We start from the raw sequence: 18,770 nt of genomic DNA, 5'->3' as shown, positions 1-18,770 counted from the left end.
GAAAATACAAAAAGTGCCGAAGACTAGAATACTAAGTCTACAGAACAAAATAAGTATAAATATATAAAGACGTCTTAGAAAAATACTGGGCATCTCATACAGGGACAGAATAACCAACGAAGAAGTCTACAGCAGAATAAACCAGAAAGAAGTGGCAGACATGATAAGAGAAATGAGACTAAGATGGCTAGGACATGTCCTGAGAATGAATGAGAACAGAACAGCAAAGAAGATTCTTGACTGGAAGCCGCTCAGCGGAAAAAGAAGCAGGGGAAGGCCCAGACTGACATGAAAAGCAAACGTAGAGAAGGACCTTGAAGCCACTGAAGCTCCTGTTACAGGGCAAAGAGGGAAGCACAACACCACGACAGGTTGAAAAGAAGGCCCGATGTGCCTCAAAGGCACGGGATGAACTAAGGTGCTAAGGTAAGGTAAGGTAGGGTTAATTAACATATTTAACCCGTGGCTTCTTCCAACACTGGACTTCTTGACGTCCCGTCATAGAGGACGGCCATAACCAAATCAAGACACTGGTTCTCACAAAACGTGCCTTTCCCAAGGACACAACATTACGGCCTTTTCATTGATATGGATCCAAACCCAGAAGCATCATATTCTATGCCAAATACCCTAACCACGAAACCACCTTTCCAACCTCCAAATCTCTTGTTTATAGTATCTTTTCACGAGCGTGACAGGTGTTGCACATGTCACTTCATATACTGGTAACTGACCACCATATTCATTGAAACGTAACGCATGTTTTGGTAAACAGCCATTGATACCCATCTTAAACAAGCAACAGTCGAATCAGCCAAGTAATCAAGGCTAGACAAATCTGTTCAACACTGTGACAAAGGCAGCTTTGGCTTGTAAATTAAGATCGGTCCAGGGGAGAGGTTTAGATTCAATTATCTTGGTTGGGGACGTCCTGTTCATTGAAAACAACGCGTGGTATCATGTGGTTACGCACAACTCTAATTGAGTTAAAGGAACATCTTGATGAGGTTCGACCTTCTCGTGGCCTTGACACCACGAGGTAAATGAAAAAGATGAGCCGTGACCAAAACGCTAAATTACATTAGATCTCGTGCTGATTAGCTACATCCTGGGGTGTAAGGAATGCGTTTAATTAAAAACGAAGGTTACTAAAGTGAGTGTTTTGGAGTGAGAAGCAGAAGAGCGACGACCCGTCCCCCAGATAACACACCATGTTGCTGTCAGCCTGTTTCCTCGTGGTTCTGGCCGTCTGTACTGGACCAGAAGTCGCAAGCTACAAAGCAGTTCTCGTCAAAAAAGATCTAGCAGTCCTGGGAGGTTTGCCTGTTTGCTTTCTTTGCCTTTTGTGCTAGTTTTAAGAATTTGACATTCAAACACTGCAATGTTATCATGTTTACAATTATGTTAGAATATTATAAAGTAGCTGTTATATATGAATGTTCCGATGGCTGCTTCTGACTATGGTATATATTGTGATATGTAACCTACCCTTCTTGTGATTGACCTATGGCAAAAATGTCTGCTTTATAAAGAAAGATGTAAAACATCTATGGCAAATTCACCCTGTATTATTTCAGGAGGCTTCAAAAGGACGGATCATATAATCAAGTATCTTGAGAGCCAAGCCAGGACTATGGACCGTGCATGGGGAACACTAAAGGTACATAAAACAGAGGCCTATCTTACCACTAATGTATCAAATGATACTGAGAATCTTTTATGACCAGTTAACATTGCCTTCCTGCAGGAAAATCCAATGGCTGATGATCAAAAGATCAGACAAACGTTCACACTGCGCTTTGCGTGCAATAACTATACTTACTAAAAACAGTTAGCTAGAACGGGCAATGTTTGATGTCGACTCTTTGTATTGTTGCTCTCGAAACTACTCTTATGACAAGATTCCCTATTTTCCATGATCTTTAATTAATCCCCTACAGGCAGGCCTGTAAGTCGACGGAATTGTTTCTCCCAGTGCTCTTGGTCTTGGAAGACCCCTCTTATAGAACTCTTCTCTTAAAGTATTTCTAAGCTGCCCTTTCTGTAGTTTGTTAATATCTATACTCTCGTCCTAGTTTGTCTTCCTAATTGGTTATTTCTTGGTTAGAATTTAAAAGAAATACAAGCAATATTAGGCCCCAAAACTTTGAATTTTGAAAGTCTTTTTATTTCCTCATTTCTATATATGATTACATGTAGTTCAAACAGCACTATCACAATATGTATAGCGACGTCCATGATGCAAAAGTTAAGAGGTCGTTGTGATGTGAGAACTAACTGAAAATTGTCGCCGGGGATTTGTATAGGCTCGCAAAACTAAAAGGATCATCGTACAGGACGTTTTTGCGTAGTTTTAAAATGCTCAAAGTATGAAGTTACCTCGCAAAATTGCTGAACAAAGTTAGTAAATGTCACTACCTTAAAGATTTCAGCCTTATTTCATTTCCATTTTTTTGGGCACTAACATATTGCTTTGGTTGTCTTTATACGCCTTTTGTTATCATCCATATTTCGACATGATGTAGCCATCTGATGGCTTATATTTCCATGTCTTCTACTAGTCATAGTTTTCTCCCGTTGCATGTTTACTCATTCAGTGTTTTTTGTGTGTGACCGGTCACAGACCATTGATGGCCTAGTCTCAGAACATGGTGAAACTATCAAATCAATGCGGGGAGGCATGGGACTCATGGAGCCTCAGTTGAGTATGCTGGCGGGGACCCTTGGCAACCTAAACAGAAGCGTGAGTCAAGAGAGAGAGAACCTGGACCACGTAGAGGAGTACATGGATGACGAGCTTCGCACGTCTGAGGAGAGGATCCAATCGCATGCTACCGCCTTTGAGGAAAGTACTGCACAGATTGACCAGGAAATTGAAGCTAATAAGCAGACGTACACGGAGTCATTGAGCCAAGAAGCATACCGGCAGGGTCAAGTTCGACAAGCCTTCAGACAGGAACTTCAGGACTACGAACGAGCGAGAGAAAGAAAAAGGACGGAGATACAAGGACTCAAGCAAACGGTCAACTCTCAAGTTGCTGCCGTGAGGGCGAAAGATCAGGCATTAGACAACCGCGTAGCAGCGCTACAAAGCAGAGTCCAGTCAATGACCGAAGACGTTGCCGACCTCGCTGTGCAACTGTCAGAGCAACGTTTGCAACTGGAGGCACACGAGGCCACGCTTACCGGAGAAGAAGGGCAGCTCACCAACGTCCGAAACTCGTTTGAAACTCATGTGCAGCAGTTTGGTCAGATTCAGCAGCTGTTGGCGACCGTTCAAGGGACAGTCATGGAGCTACAGACCAGGAAAGGGCAGATACAAATTCAAGCTTCAAACATCAACACACAGCTTCAAGATCAACAATCTCGCTTTAACGACAATGAACAACAACGGCAATCTCTTGGGCAACAAATCGCAGATCTCAGTGATAACCATGAGCAGCAAAGCAATGCCAAAAGCCTCGGTTTAGATGATGTTGAGGCTACACTTGACACTTTGGCAGCAGATACAGGCATCGCTGACTCAGTGACCGAGATGGAGGCTACCGTGCAAAGCCTACATGCAAGCATCATGACTGGACTGACCGCTAAAGTTGAACAAAATCAACACCTGCAGGAGTCGATCCAACAGCAGCAAGTCAGCCAACAGCAGTCCATTCAGACAGAGGATGCTGCACTCCAAGCGTTCAGCCAGACACTGGATACCTTTGACGAACAGATAGAGTCGTTTGGCGACGCCTACCAGGAACAAGTGTCAACTGAAGATGTGCGTATGCAGTCAATGGAAACGCAAATGTCCTCTGCCGAGTCTAGCCGTTCAGATATTGTCTCTGCTCTGCAGGATATAGTCGCCGGCCTCTCAGCAAATGTGGAAGGCGCTGAACAGCAATTTGACCAGTACCCAAGCCCGTCTGCCATTTCGGAAAACGTTGCCAACGTGGAGCAATCGATTCAAGACGTTGAAGACACCCAAACGGCACTCACTGCCTTGCAACAGCAGTTCGCTGATTCGACGACTGCGTTCGATGCAAGATTTGACGAGATGGAGACAGCTCGCGATGGAAAAGAGGTGTCTCTGCAGCAAACACTGCCGGACCTGCTGGCGGTAACCCAGAGCGTAAACGGAGCATCTGCCGTATCTGATAACGTTGCCAGTCTGAGCACACGAGTTGCTGCCAACACTGAAGGGATTAGCGCCCTTTCCTCGTCGGTACAGAGGGTAGACACAAACTACCGCGTGCCACTTCAGACACAACAGACGACTCTCCAGCAACGGACAGACGCGATTTCAGAATTACAAGATCAAACACAAGAGTCTGTGACGGGAGGAGGCATCCAAGTGTTGACCAACCAACTCAGCGCCATGGGAACTTCGGTGGACAACTTGAAGGCCACAGCTCTGGCGATCGGAACGTCTTCTGAGAGCACGCTCGAAACCGTCCAAGCTGACTTTGACACCGTCACGACTCAGCTTTCTAACCACGAGAACGCGATGGAGGTAGTGGAAAGCAGTCAGACAGGTACGAGCGGACTGACGGATTCAGTGAATACCTTGGGGCAGAATGTCGCGGGGGTCAGAAGCACTACCACCACCCTGACCAGAAGCATCTATGACATCGAACAAGAACTCCGACAGCCAAGTTCCAGCGTCACTGACTGTAAGTGTCAACCAGTCCCTGTTTCATATTGTTTTCCATAATTCATTAGCCTATATTTTGCTCGTTGTAAACACTGAATAATCTTTTCATTGTGATATGTTTAAAGGCACCTCTATTTGGGTTGTTTTAATTATCTAAACAAATCTAAGCAAATTTCCTACCTTGAAAACAAGGCTTATTTTCATTGTTAATTGCTTGCTATTGAAGCCGAATTTACACTCTTTGTTCCTATGGAATTTTATCGTTTTTTTTCAGTTTTAGAGGAGATCTTTCAAAAGAGAACTAAATCAAACCATGTTGAGATGTCCAACGTTTGATATTCTGTTTGTTTTTAGACGATGATACTATGTCTGTTTTGCAGACGATGATGATGTTTGATACTTTGTTTGCTTTGCAGACAATTACTATGTTTGATACTATGGTTGTTTTGCAGACGAAACAGGCAGTCTGGTGCTCAACGAGCGCTGGTCCACTAGCTGGTTTTCACGGTCTATTAATCCGTATCGAGGGGAGCAGTCGAGGAACATCCGTTTCAGCCGTTCTTTCCAGACTACCCCTGTCATCTACGCCACCATAACCAAATGGGACATCAACAAAGACAACGTGAATAGGTCAGTGGCAAACTCCCGTTTGCTTTTCGTTTCATTTCAAGGCATCCTCGTTTGAGGTGAAGCATGGTGCTTTTTCAAGTAGCTAGTGGTAGTGCAATGCGGCTTCGCTACGGCTCGCGTTTTGGCCAAGTACCCCAACTCTTCTTGATAAGTGTGTTGGCTTCTTTTACGTGCAAAGATTTGACGCTTGAGGCTAATACCTGAAGCTCCCTCATACACGGGGTCGCCGGCTTTACGTCACCATACGAAATGACCATTTGCTTTAAGATAAGTAATATAATTCGTTTATTGCAAACTAATTTCCCTAAGCTAATTACAAGTTGACAACAATTCATGACGAACATAAAATGAAATATAAGGCATATATGTACTGTGATACAAACGAAACGTTGCTAGTCTATAATAAGTTTCTAAATCTACGATACTAATTTTTGGCTTATTCTTTCAAAGCAGTCGAAAATGAGAATTTCCATGTTTTCGATATGTAATTCATTTGAATGAATTTATCATTGGAAGCTTACTTATAGGTAACTATCAAAAATATGTTTACATAAAATTGAGGACTTTTTTTCCGCCATTCTCTCAATAAAATCTGTTTGACTGTGGTAAGTTAGCTGAAAAGAAATTAGGAGGTAAATTTGTTACTGTTCATTGTTGTTGTTCTTCTTGATCAAAACAGGTTGAAGGTGGAGACATCGTCTGAAACTCGGTCCGGCTTCAAGCTGAAGTTTGGGCCCTGGTCTGACACGCAGCTGTACTCCGGTAAAGTCGAGTGGATCGCTATCGGCAGGAAAGCCTGATCAGGAAAAAAGAGTTCAGAAGAAGCCTGTACGTAGAGGGTGCAACTGGGTACCTTTGAAAACAACGGATTCCACAAAAAACGACGGAACGAAATCGACATTTGAGAAAAAACAGTAGTGATATCTTAACACCCATTGATGTTAAGTTCTTTTCAAATATAACTGTGACGTTGTGTGCTTTGTAAGGGCTTTGTTTCTAAATTACGTCTTCTGATATGTTGTGTTGTTTTGTGTTGTGTTGTGTTGTGTGGTGTATCGAATAAAGTTAAAGTAAGAGACAGAGATTTAATGGCCAACGTTCCTGAGCCATATTCTATACACTAAAAGTAATTAAGTTACGTTTATTTTCGTGAACTTGGTGTTTTGAGTTGATGCTAAATCATATACACACGAGTTATAGTTATGACAACAAAAAATACACTATACTGTAAAGAAAGCATGTTCTTTTAAATTACATTATACTTAACAGCATGTCCTGTCAACCGCTGGTATGTGGTATATATAGAGTGATTTTGATGTTGATGGAAAATGAATTTCTAACTTTCAACTTATCTTAGTTTGATGTGAAGTTTGTTGTGTGTTTTGTAAGTGACGACAAAGTCCGCCTACAGTGTACCAGCGACTGCCGAAAACGTATTTTTTTCTGACAATACAGTTGCCTGAGAACTAACAAACCGTTTCTGTTGGCTTATTTTGTCTAAACACACCTTGCTTTGTCTACCATCTCTGTAGTTGTATCCCAACAAGTCCTACTTAATAAGTTTATATAATTATAGATTTTACCAAATTTTTATGTGAAGATCGGAAGGAGGAATTATGTTAGTAATACCATAAGATATGCGGGAAATCTTTAAGATAATATTTTCTTTAGCCTTCTTCCTAGGGCAAAAGGAAACGCAAAGCATATTGTGAGACGGCATGAAATCAAGTAATTTGATTTTTTTCTACGAAGAAAATAACATAATCTAATCAATTGTGCATGCTTGTCAGGTCCATTAAAGCTGGTTGTCCGCTGAGTCAATTAGATAACCTACCAATCGCAATCGACTTTACGCAAACATAATTATACTCTGTCTGTCTTTAAACACTTCTATTGACGTCAAGATACCGATGGTATGTTAAATCTTTTATCCAAATCTGCCGTATGAGAAAACAATGCACACCACTCTCTGCGTGCCGTTAAATTCTTTACGAATCTAAGATATGTTGCCCTATGTTGAATGGGAACGGATGTGTGCTCTAGAATCATCATTTTTACTATACTCCTTGGGCCCTACAAGTTTTCTCATATATGTATATATGTGTGAAAAATGTTGTTTTGGCTCTTAAACAGTGTCTTCAAGTAGCCTGAGATTAAATTTCCTCGGTTGGGGACGCCTTGTTTTGTGACCACAATGCCTCTAACAATCGTGTTATCAAGTGGTTCACTCAAATCTAAATGAGTTATATGAACATCGAATTAACCGCACCGCTGCCTTGACACTTTAAGACCAACGGAGAAAAGGCTGTGACAAAGACGCCTAAGCACATTAGCGCTTGTGTTGATAAGTGACATTCTATGGTGCGAGTGGTGTGCTTAAAGTTTCTGCCGAAGATTTGTAGAGCCAGTACAGTAAGGGTGTGTGCGAGGCAGGCGTGCGACCTGCATCTTCACAAAATCAACAACCATGTGGCGTTCTATTTGCTTCCTGGTGCTTCTGATCGTGTGTAGTGAACCTGCGATTGACTACGCATATCGGCTACAAAATCTCCAAGGTTAGACTTTTTTGGTTTGTCTTTTTGGCAGCCTGCGAAATATAATAATATTCCTACTCTGCCACATAGAGTTGTAAATGTGCAATGTGGCTGTCAAGATATTGTTCATAAGAATACATGATCAACGATGTCGATTGTAGCAAGCTAAGTCAAAATAAGGTACTGTTATATGTTGGAAAAGCCGCTTCCCGTTAGATCAAAGATTCGTTTGCTTTAGTCAGATTTAAAAAAAAAAAAAGCTTATTTCAACAGTCGAGTTTTATTTGGAAGTTCTTGCCCGAGGGCTATATATCTATGGTAACAAGTTGAACAAGTGACTAATCTAATACGAACTGCTATGAAATAGAATCTAAGCTTTGGGGATCTCAATTCCTTTTTTGATAACCAATTTGAACCTGGTATTATTTCAGGGTCGTTTCGAAAGCTGGCACTCTTTTTTAAAGGTCTGGAGAGAGAGGGCGAAACTTTTGCTGTAGGATTTGGAAAATTGAAGGTAGGTAAGAAATTAAAGCCTAGCTTCTATATGAAGAATATTGGAAAACGTTTATTGTCAGTGACTGTCACAAACTATAGTTGAAAACCCACCATGGTTTGATTGCACGATTCATTAACTCGAAATGCACTCCGTTTAAAACGCTAGGTGTAAAGACATATGCACAGAAACCCGCGGAAATACAGCTGCGTGCAAATGTACGTTTTCCAATTTGGAGATACAACTTCAAGAAAAACTTCTAAAATAAGAAATTTGATTTATTTTCTTAATTGAATTTTCATCAAATTCTTCCACGTTCGTTCAGCACGACGTTGCTGTTACCCGTGCATGTATAAGATTCTATTTTTCATAACCTTGTGCGCTTCTAATCTACAAATGGTACTGTGGTATCACGCATTTGCACCGTGCCCCGAAGCCACAAATTTGTCCCGATAGACTGTCGGATCGGGGAGGGGGGGGGGGTAGTGTGCTGCTATGATTAGCTTATTGGGTCCATTTGTTACAGGGTCCCAGTTTTATTTGAACTTTTCGTTTAAAGAAATCCAGGGACCCGGCCGTGACCACATAATAGCCCAGAAGTCCGAGGCCACGTAGGGGTTAAGCCCGAAAGTGAGAAAAGGGTTAACTGCCAGAGGGGCCCCTTCTTCAAATGTTGGCAAAAGCATAATCATTTTTTTCGGCCATTCGCTGCTCATAGGTCATCGATGAGGAACTCTCAACACAGCACAGAAAGACGAAAACAATACGAGAGGAACTCGACGTTTTAGAGCCTCGGTTGGTCACCATGGCGGAGACCTTTGACTACTTTAACAACAGCGTGGGTCAAAAACATGAAAGCCTCAACAGCAAGGACGAGTACTGGGATGGTAACTTCAACGAACGTGAGGAGGAAATCGAATCGTTTTCTGTCATTATGGATGAATATCTGGCAGACATTGGCTACGGAAATGAAGAGCAGAGACAGACGATTACGGAGTCAGTAAACCAAGAAGCGGACCGGCAGGGTCAAGTTAGATACGTATTCCGGCAGGACCTTCAAGACTACGAACGCGCGAGGGAAGAAAAAAGGACGGAGATACAAGGACTCATGCAAACGGTCAACTCTCAAATTGCTGCCGTGCGGTTGAAGGATCAGAGATTGGACGAGCGCACGATAGCGCTGCAAACCAAAGTCCAGTTACTGATCCAAGAAGTTGCCGGCCTCGGCGCTCAGCTGTCAGAGCAACGCTCGCAGCTAGAGGCACACGAGGCCACGCTTAGTGGAGAAGATGACCAGCTCACAAACGTCCGTAACTCGTTTGAAACTCACGTGCAGCGCCACGCTCAGATTCGACAGCTGTTGGAGACTTTGCAAGCGACAGTCATGGTGCTCAGGAACAACAAAACGCAGATTCAAAATCAAACAGCAAACATCAACACACAGATCCAAGATCAACAGTCTCGATTCAACAACAGTGACCAACAAAAGAAATCTCTTAAGCAACAAACTTCAGATCTCAGTGGTAAGCATGAGCAGCAAAGCAATGCCAAAAGCCTGCGTTTGGATGGTATTGAGGCAAGACTTGACACTTTGGCAGCAGATACAGGCATCGCTGACTCAGTTACACAAATGGAGTCTACCATGCAAAACCTCCACGCTAACATGACTGGACTGACCTCTAGGGTCGATCAAAATCAAAACCTGCAAGAGTCGATCCAACAGCAACAAGTCAGCCAACAGCAGTCCATTCAGACAGAGGATGCTGCACTCCAAGCGTTCAACCAGACGCTGGGAACCTTTGACGAACAGATAGAAACATCTAACGCCACCTACCAGCAACAAGTGTCAACCGAAGAAGAGCGTCTGCAGACAGCGGAAACACAAGTGACCTCTGCCGGCGATTCCATTGATTCAGAGACTATAACTACTCTACAAAATCTAGTCGACGGCCTCTCGACAGACGTGGATGTCGCTGGACAACAGTTTGACCAGTATCCCAGCCCGTCCGCCATGTTGGATGATTTCGCCAGTGTAGATCAATCGATTCAGTGGGTCGAGGACACCCAAACTTCCCTTACAACCATATACCAGCAGCTTAGTGATTCGATGTCCGCATCAGACGAGAAATTCGACGAGTTGGAGACAGCTCTTCTAACTACAGAGGAATCTCTGCAACAAGCACAGTCGGACTTGGAGCTCACAGCCCAGACTTACGACGGAGTATCTGTCTTATCTGGTAACATTGCAGGCCTGGGGACTAGAGTTACTACCAACACACAGGAGAGTAGTGCTTTTTCCTCTTCAGTCCAGGAGGTCGACACAAACTACCGTCAGGCCGTTCAGGCACAACAGGCGGCCATCCAGGAAAAGATAGACGCGATTCCAGACGAGCAAGTGCAACAAGCCATGACAGCAGCCTTTGAGGCTGACATGCAGGAGTTCGACAACAAACTCGACAACATGGAGACGTCAGTGGACGACTTGGAGGCCCATGCTGTGGCGATTGGGACGTCGTCGGAGAGCACATACGAAATGATCGAGAGTGACTTGGATACCGTCACGACTCAACTGTCCAATCATCAGAGCGCGATAAACGCACTGCAGCGCAGTCAGCAGGACGACGGACTGGCGGAATCGGTGAACACATTGGAACAGAACGTCGCGGAGATCAGCAGTACTACCGACTCCCTTTCCGGAAGCATCAATGGCTTATTAGAGACAATCCAACAACCAGGTTCATCCTTCGATCACTGTAAGTGTCAACATTCCACATATCATCTAGTTTTGCTAAGCTAATCCTAATTTTCTGTCACTGTTAACTGAACATTTTGTTCTTAACCCCCCCCCCCCCCCCTCTCCCTGAACCCGCGGCACGCTGGCGGCGTCGTTGCGGCCGATCATAAAGACAATGCACCGAACGAATCTCATCGACAAAAGCTTTGTGTGTTTTGTTGCCTTTTTGGTCATACTTTTACGTTTTGAATGATATTCCTATTGTAAAGTCAATGATAACACAATTCAAGTTTAGGACGCAGCAACACCGCCAGCGTGCCTCGGGTCAAGTGAACGGCTTTAATTGAGCTCCCGCTCGAACCAATGTTGAAAACGTCCTCCACGCCATTAACCCTATCCTCCATCAGGGAATAGATTTCCTTCACTTCAATAAGGTTGAAGTCAGATATCAAGTTGTCAATGGAGTTGAAATCCCCCTTCCCCCTCTGCTTCTTTTCCCTTGTAATTGTATCTGTAGAGCCGGTATAACCACCCATTGGAGTAACACACCCCTTTGTAGGTTTCCGTTATACGGTAGTACATACCCGTTTGCATGCTATAACTCTAGGCTGTCCTACACAATGAGCGACCAGTTTCATTCTCATTGCTTCTAATTTTTTGTCAAGAGCGATATAAAGATTAAAACATCTATTTCTGCGTATACTTAACTCTGATTTTAATGCTGTTTATACTGCTAAGGCAAGAGACACTTTTCAGTGTTAGTAGAAGAAGTCATGTTAAGGCCTTTGAGTGTAAAGGACTGTGGTTTGCTCGGTTTCCATAGCCCCTGGGCTACATAGGTGTAAACGGACGACAGCAAGGGTGGCAGGAGTTGCTGTGTGTATTTTACATTCTTTCTTATAAGATCTAAGATGGATAAGCAGTATTTTGCATTGTTTTCAAGTATTCAGGGGGTTTGATTGAACCAATGATCTTCCTTTGGACAAAGATAAGCGAGCATTTTACCCACCAAGCAAGCACTTTACATCGGTGTTTTCATCGTACTTTAATCTCGTAATGTTATTTCTCCGTTTCTGTGTTTGGGCGACCTGAGCCTAGAGGCCATAAAGGCGCTGTGATAACTGAACAGCTGATGAGCTTTTCCCTTCATAATATATCATATACCAATTCAAGGCAATTACAACAAGAGTTCCATGACCTCATATCTCCATGAACAATTCTATTCTTGCAAAAGACTTGCACATTTGCATAATATATGCTTGGTCATAAACACCAATTCAAGGCAATTACAAATATAATAAAGAATAAACTGTTCTATAATAAACTGTTTATAATAAACTATATATAAGAAATAAACTGTTCTCCAACTCTAAGAATCGCCTTACCGAATTTTCGACCGGATCACTCAATCTTCTTCAGCTATCTGACCCAAGCGCTGTGGACACGTGCTTTTTACTCACTGCGTTAAAGTTGCACTGGGGACGATACCAGCTACCAACACGGCACGAAATGGCCTCAGATCCTGACGTATCCGGACAGGAGAACTCGGAGATCCGGAACCTCAGATCCGTAAGAATCCAGACGGATACAGGGACCGTATTGTACCAAAACAACTCAAATTTACCTGAATTAATTTGCAAGTGGTATACAACATCAGTGTACCACTTGCATATGTAGTATAATGTAGGTAAATTTGACTTGTTTTAGTACAATACGGCCCCCGTAGCCGTCTGGATTCTTACGGATCTGAGGTTCTGGATCTCTGAGTCCTCCTGTCCGGATACGTCAGGATCCGAGGTCATTTCGTGCAGTCCAACTTTGGGAATAACAATCACGATGTGGTCGTTAACCCAGGGGAAATGGAAAGCACATTTAAATGACCCAAGAGACACAATCAACTCAAAATTGTCGTGCCTGATCAATAGCTTATCATTAAAAGCATCGATTTCGTGCAGTGTTGGTAGCTGGTATCGTCCCCCGTCCCGGTCAAGAGCCGCTTGGTGTGCCCAGATCTTCCGACAAACCTTGACCGAGTGCTGACGTGATGTCATACCTGGGTAAAAAGCACGTGTCTATTGCACTGGGTTCAGATAGCGGGTGAAGATCGAGTGATTCGAATTTCGGTCGAAAATTCCCTTGCGTCGATTGTTTGAGTTGGAGAACAATTTATTTTTTATTCTATTTGTAATTTCCTCATATTGCTAAAACAAGAAAGAGCGTCTACGTATACTCCTTTACTCATCCCATTTGCCTTTTCGTCAATCGATTCTGATACGTTTTCATATTTGGAAAGGTTTTGCAATCATATCAAAGTATTAAAAATGTCGATAAACACATACTCATATAGGACTTACACAGAGACTGATGACGAACTTAATTTGATCCTCCGGTATATACAAAAAAGGAGACGTAGAAAAATACACATTCGTTTACCATTTTTTTTTACCAAGTCTTACTATTTCATATCGTGGTTGGTTTACAGACGAGTCAGGCACATGGGACCTTCCGGAATATACGAATTTTTGGGGCACTCATCAGGCGTATGGCTCAAAACAGAGCCATCGCGTTTACTTCACCACTCATTTCCGAAGCAATCCAGTCGTGTATGTTGCCATTTCCAAATCAGACACGGACTACGGCCACAGGAACAGGTCAGTCGCAGAGTATGGATATCTTCGCTTGAAATATTTGTTTGCTTCTTTGTTTGCTAACACCCCATTGCCATTGGGCAGTTGGGGCGTAAATTACTTGTCATAGCCCCCTCCCCTCTGTAAAATCAAAATTGACCATAGACTACCGATAGTCAAAATGATAATAAAGTATTATAGGCAATGAATAGAAAGGGATATAATAAGGGTAATCAAATCATTATTGATATGAATGAAAATAAGATAAGAACTGAACATACGAGGCTATTACAGGGAACTATGGTGGCCTAAGAGATGGCTTTTCATGGCACCTCTAGGCATAATAAACGAGGAGCTTGTTTCTATATTTGTCTGAAAACGGTTCCATATTGTAACATGTTTGTATTTTACGGAGAACTGTGCTAATGATGTGACACTTTGAATAACAATATCAAAATAGTACTCAGACCCAGAAATGAAGGTTTTATGGTATTATGGTCTGATATTGATCAAGACGAATTACTAACTTTTTTTGTTATTGTTTTTCTTCTTTTTAAACAGCTTTGAGGTTGTAGTCACCTACGTATATACAGGCGGTTTCCTAATGGAATTTGGACCTGGCTATGGCTCGGCATTTTACGCTGGAACGGTTCAGTGGATAGCGTTGGGCAAACGAGTGTGAGAATCTAAAGTCAGAGATGTTTAACCGCCAACGTTTCCAATCCATATGCTAGATAACAAATGTGTTTTTATGTGTGTGTGAATTTATAATAAATAATGATAATAGTCTGTATTGCATATTCCTACCCAAAATGGCTTAATGCACAGATGACCACACGTGGTCTATAAGAAGCATAATGTAAAACATGAATTGATAAAATGCTACATTCTAAAATTGAAAACTAAACACAAAGCAGACAAACTGTGGACTATTGCTAAACTAATGTTGATCACCTAGTAGTTTCTTCTCTCTTTTTGAAACCTTTGGAAACATCACTACATACTTTGTCCATTATATGTTTGTTCTTACATGACATCAGGTATATGAATGTGCCCTGCTTTGACATTTTTGTACATTTCTTGTCTAATTATATTGTCTTAAACTTCATATAAGAGTTATAACACTTTCAACGTAAACAGACATTATTACTTTGTGTTTTACTTCTTACAAATTACTGATTTTTGTTCTTTGTGTGTTAAAACATCAGCTAGCGTTTGGCCTGCATGTTAAGATTTTTTCATTGTATCGACAATGCCCAAGGGGGCAAGCATGACGTTTTAACAATCACTTTCCTTTTGATGTTTGATTTCGTTTTAAATGATATTATACACGTACAGCAAGATTTTTAAAACATGTTGTGTGTCTTTTGTGTGTTTTATTCTTGGATTTTTTTTCAATGCAAATTGTGTGTGTTAATTTGTGTGTGTGTGTGTGCAAAGCGATGAATGAAAAACGTTACAATGTACATTATATATTATCATTTTAGGACTATTATTGATATAATTTCATGTAAACAATCTATTTCTGCTTATTATTCAATTCTACAAAAGTTTGATATTGTGCAAATTTGTGTGCAAGAGTCATGTTTGATTGTTTTAAATGTAAACGACACGTCAAAACCCCTAGGTGTAGAGAACCATATACATGGCTTTCTTTGTTTATAGCACACACACAACGGTAGGGAGGAGTATGGTAAACTGATAGCTGTGAGTGTGTTAAATTACCACATTCCTCTCTAATAAGCTCTTAACTAATAATCCTTAAAAACAGCAGTATGTACCATTTTCAAGCCCCCAGGGGTTCCAACCAATAATTATCTCTTTCAATCAAATCTCTGCAAATATTTTACCCACCGTGTGTTTAGATCGCTGTTGTTCTTGTACTTATTTCGTATCATTTTCTATTTGTGTAATTACATTGTTTCTGTGTTTGGGTGACACAGGCCTAGAGCACATTGCAACTATGGTGGAGAATAAAACAATCTCGACTAAACTTGCGCACTGCAGCTGGTATGATTGAAAGAGTTAAATCCGTAAATTTTTCAAAAGGTCGTCCCCTGTAAATGGCGGCTAATTGACAAGCCCTTGCCATATATGTGTAATTGTCTCATGTTTTTAAAACAAGTAAGAAACATCTTTCGCACTGTCCGGATATTTTTCCATAATTTTGATACGCTTTCAACTACTCTTCCACATATTGTTTTTGAATAATCAAAGCACCGGTAAATGTGGGTACATTACATACATATATCTATTAAAACACGAAGGAAAAATACGCATTTGTTCAAAGTCTTACCATTTCATATCGTGGTTGGTTTCCAGACGAATGGGGCACCTGGCACCTTCCTGAAATACGGAATTTCTGGAGCCAGTCACAATCGTATGGGTCGAAGGAAGACCGCTACGTTAACTTCGACATTCCCTTTCAACGCACCCCCGTCATTTTTGTCACCATTTCTAAGATTGATATGGACGACGACCACAGGAACAGGTGAGTATAAACTATATATAATTATAGAACATCTACGTTATTTTCAAATGGCAATCTTTGAATGAAAATATCAGTAATTCTCCCATTCAACTAGGACAGTGCTCTCTGCGACCTAAAGTATAACAGAGTGCTCAACGAATTTTCATCGATAAAAAAACGAATCTGTTTACGCATTATGTGCTTTGTCGTCTTTGCAGTCATTTTTCTACATTTTGTATCTAAGGCCATGTTGATTCGATTGTATCAATGACATCCTCTCTGAGAGCCCCAAAACTGATGCGAGCGTGCGAATAAAGAACAGGTTTGGAAAGAATAAGTTGCCTTCATTGTGAAATCTACGTGGTCAGGAAGGTTGAACAATATATAATGCTCAGAGTATAGTATACCGAATGATAGATTTTTCTTTTTTTCACATCTTCTTCTTTGGCTTTGGAATTGAGTTTGGCATTCTACGGCATTATCATCTGTTTTCCAAAATATTTTGTTGAGTTCGAAATTTACAGCATATATTTTCTGACCTTCCAGCTGCTTTGTACTATTCACAGTACGGCCAAAAACTTGTTTTTCTTGGGGGGGGGGGGGTCATCCATATAATCACGTCAACATGGCCTGATTTAGCTTCAAACGGCACTTTGACTGAGAATATCAATAACGAAGTCAAAGCCAGAAATGACGGCGCTGAAGGTTTGATTTATGGTCCATGACTTTTTTTTATATTAAGACGGGCCAATTACTAATCAACGTGTTTTTATTTTCTTCTTTTTTTCAAACAGCTTTGAGATTTCTGTAACCTACGCAACTAGAACTTATTTCGGAATGTCGTATGGACCTGGCTATGGCTCGGCATTTTACGCTGGAACGGTTGAGTGGATAGCTTTGGGCACTCGAGGATAGATATATTAGAAATGAATGTCAGAGACAAATATCTAATGGCCAGTGTTCTCAAGCCATCTACTAGATACCAAATGTGTGTATGTGTGCCTCTGTGTGTGAATTTAGCGTTACATGCATTGTATCGAGTCTTATTTTGCACACAATGCCGACATTATTATAACATTTTATGATTATTAGCCGATGTTCTATATCTCCTAGATATGAAATATCAGTTCATAGCTTTATAATTTTTGGTGAGAATTTGGCGATAGAAGCATTTTAGTGGTATATTTTGTTTAACACAATACTTACCTGATGACAGTCCCAAAGTAACCATCTATTTTATTACTTGTATGCGCTAAGGTTTATTTTTGTTTGTTTGTTTGTTTGTTTGTTTGTTTGCTTGTGTATTTTAAAGATCAGCTAAGAAAACGATATCACTGTGTATTTTTCTGCACTGTATATATAACGCTCCCGATCCCCATCACTAGGGCGCAAGTAATGAGTTTCGTAAACTACTTTTCTTTGCGGAAATATTCTTGTTTGATTTGCTTTTATTGAATGACTTGATGATATATGCGTACAGCATGATTTTATTGTACAGTATATGCCAATCATTCGTATACCTTTTTTTTCTGTATAATTCGTCCATCTGGTATAGAATTCCAAATCACCAAACCATTTACCATCCACTCAATTGTAAAAACAATGAATAACTGTGTACCCTATAATCGTAAAGTTCGGTGTATTGTATACGATTTTGTCCGATTATATCGTAAAATGACTCTCAGCTATAGGCTAAATTTTGGCTTTGCATTGTAGTTTCGGGAGTGGGGACGCCGTCTACCGTTCGACAATCGCACCCTTTTGTTTCTTTCTATTGTTATGCTTGCAAACAATCGATATGTATTTTGTGAGTCTTTATCTCATGTGTGTTATCTTTTATTAAGAGATATTTGTCAGTAGTTGTGTTTTTTTATTGTAAAGCATACATGCATACATACATAATCATACTCCGGCGAGTTGAAGTGTCTACAAAGTTCTGCGTCCAGTATTCTCGGTTACACATCATTTCTGTCAGGTCTTTTCCACTTAGACCAGTCAGTTTCTAATTCTATAATGTCAAAATGAACTGTGGAGTATGGGCGGCCTCTTCTGCTTTTGGCTTCTGTCCATACCAATTCTATTATGACTTTGACAACTTGAGTGTCGCTGCTTGTGTTTGCTTTCTCTGAAACGTTGGACGATATATTAGAGCCCGGATTTGGCTGCATACAGTGCATAAAGTGATCGGGACCCCTGGCGACCTCTATCAAAACTGCAGCCTCCCATATCAGATTTAATATTTTGTAAACCCTGTATTGGAAACGTATGACAGAGGCCTGTCCATTCTTAGTCCTTTTATTTTCATATCTGAAACAAACGACGGGCCTAATACATTTTTTTCCGTTGTCATTCCATACCTTATGCAACACATGTTATTTCAAGTTGCCCCTTCTACGATCACGAAAGAAAGGCGCTGTTTCAAGAGGCCACCAAATTCCATCCAAATTTCTCCAAGTTAACAGACAAAAAGAAAACTACTCTCCTCTTAACATCACAAAACCCACACACCATAGAAAAAGTGGGACCATTCGTCTTCCACTGTCTCGGAAAAAGAAGTCAAACCCAAATAAGATAGAGTTTAGTGTTAGTATTTAGACTAGAAAAGTCACATGCTATATTGTTATCAATTGTCTGTCCGTCCTT

The 18,770-nt window shown here is 41.2% G+C and overlaps 2 protein-coding genes across 3 annotated transcripts; both read left to right on the top strand.

The window, feature by feature from the left end:
* Positions 1-1,177: 1,177 nt before the first annotated feature.
* On the top strand, positions 1,178-7,102 carry LOC136424480 (adventurous-gliding motility protein Z-like). The gene is made up of 5 exons (XM_066413088.1): positions 1,178-1,317; positions 1,578-1,660; positions 2,624-4,658; positions 5,092-5,269; positions 5,949-7,102. The coding sequence occupies exons 1-5, from the start codon at positions 1,212-1,214 to the stop codon at positions 6,067-6,069; spliced, it is 2,523 nt and encodes an 840-aa protein (XP_066269185.1). The 5' UTR covers positions 1,178-1,211; the 3' UTR covers positions 6,070-7,102.
* A 570-nt stretch (positions 7,103-7,672) lies between these two features.
* Positions 7,673-17,772, top strand: LOC136423755 (interaptin-like). Of its 2 annotated transcripts, XM_066412032.1 has the most exons (5): positions 7,673-7,824; positions 8,235-8,317; positions 9,015-11,049; positions 15,980-16,148; positions 16,922-17,772. In XM_066412032.1, the coding sequence occupies exons 1-5, from the start codon at positions 7,737-7,739 to the stop codon at positions 17,040-17,042; spliced, it is 2,496 nt and encodes an 831-aa protein (XP_066268129.1). In that variant the 5' UTR covers positions 7,673-7,736; the 3' UTR covers positions 17,043-17,772. The 2 variants fall into 2 exon arrangements, with proteins under 2 accessions (XP_066268129.1, XP_066268130.1); XM_066412033.1 differs by lacking the exons at positions 15,980-16,148; positions 16,922-17,772 and adding an exon at positions 13,513-14,926.
* Positions 17,773-18,770: the final 998 nt, after the last annotated feature.

This window comes from Branchiostoma lanceolatum, chromosome 18 (genome assembly GCF_035083965.1).
Source record: "Branchiostoma lanceolatum isolate klBraLanc5 chromosome 18, klBraLanc5.hap2, whole genome shotgun sequence".
Classification (NCBI taxonomy): Eukaryota; Metazoa; Chordata; class Leptocardii; order Amphioxiformes; family Branchiostomatidae; genus Branchiostoma; species Branchiostoma lanceolatum.
Note: the sequence above shows the minus strand (reverse complement) of the source record. Positions and strands in the feature narration are given on the sequence as shown.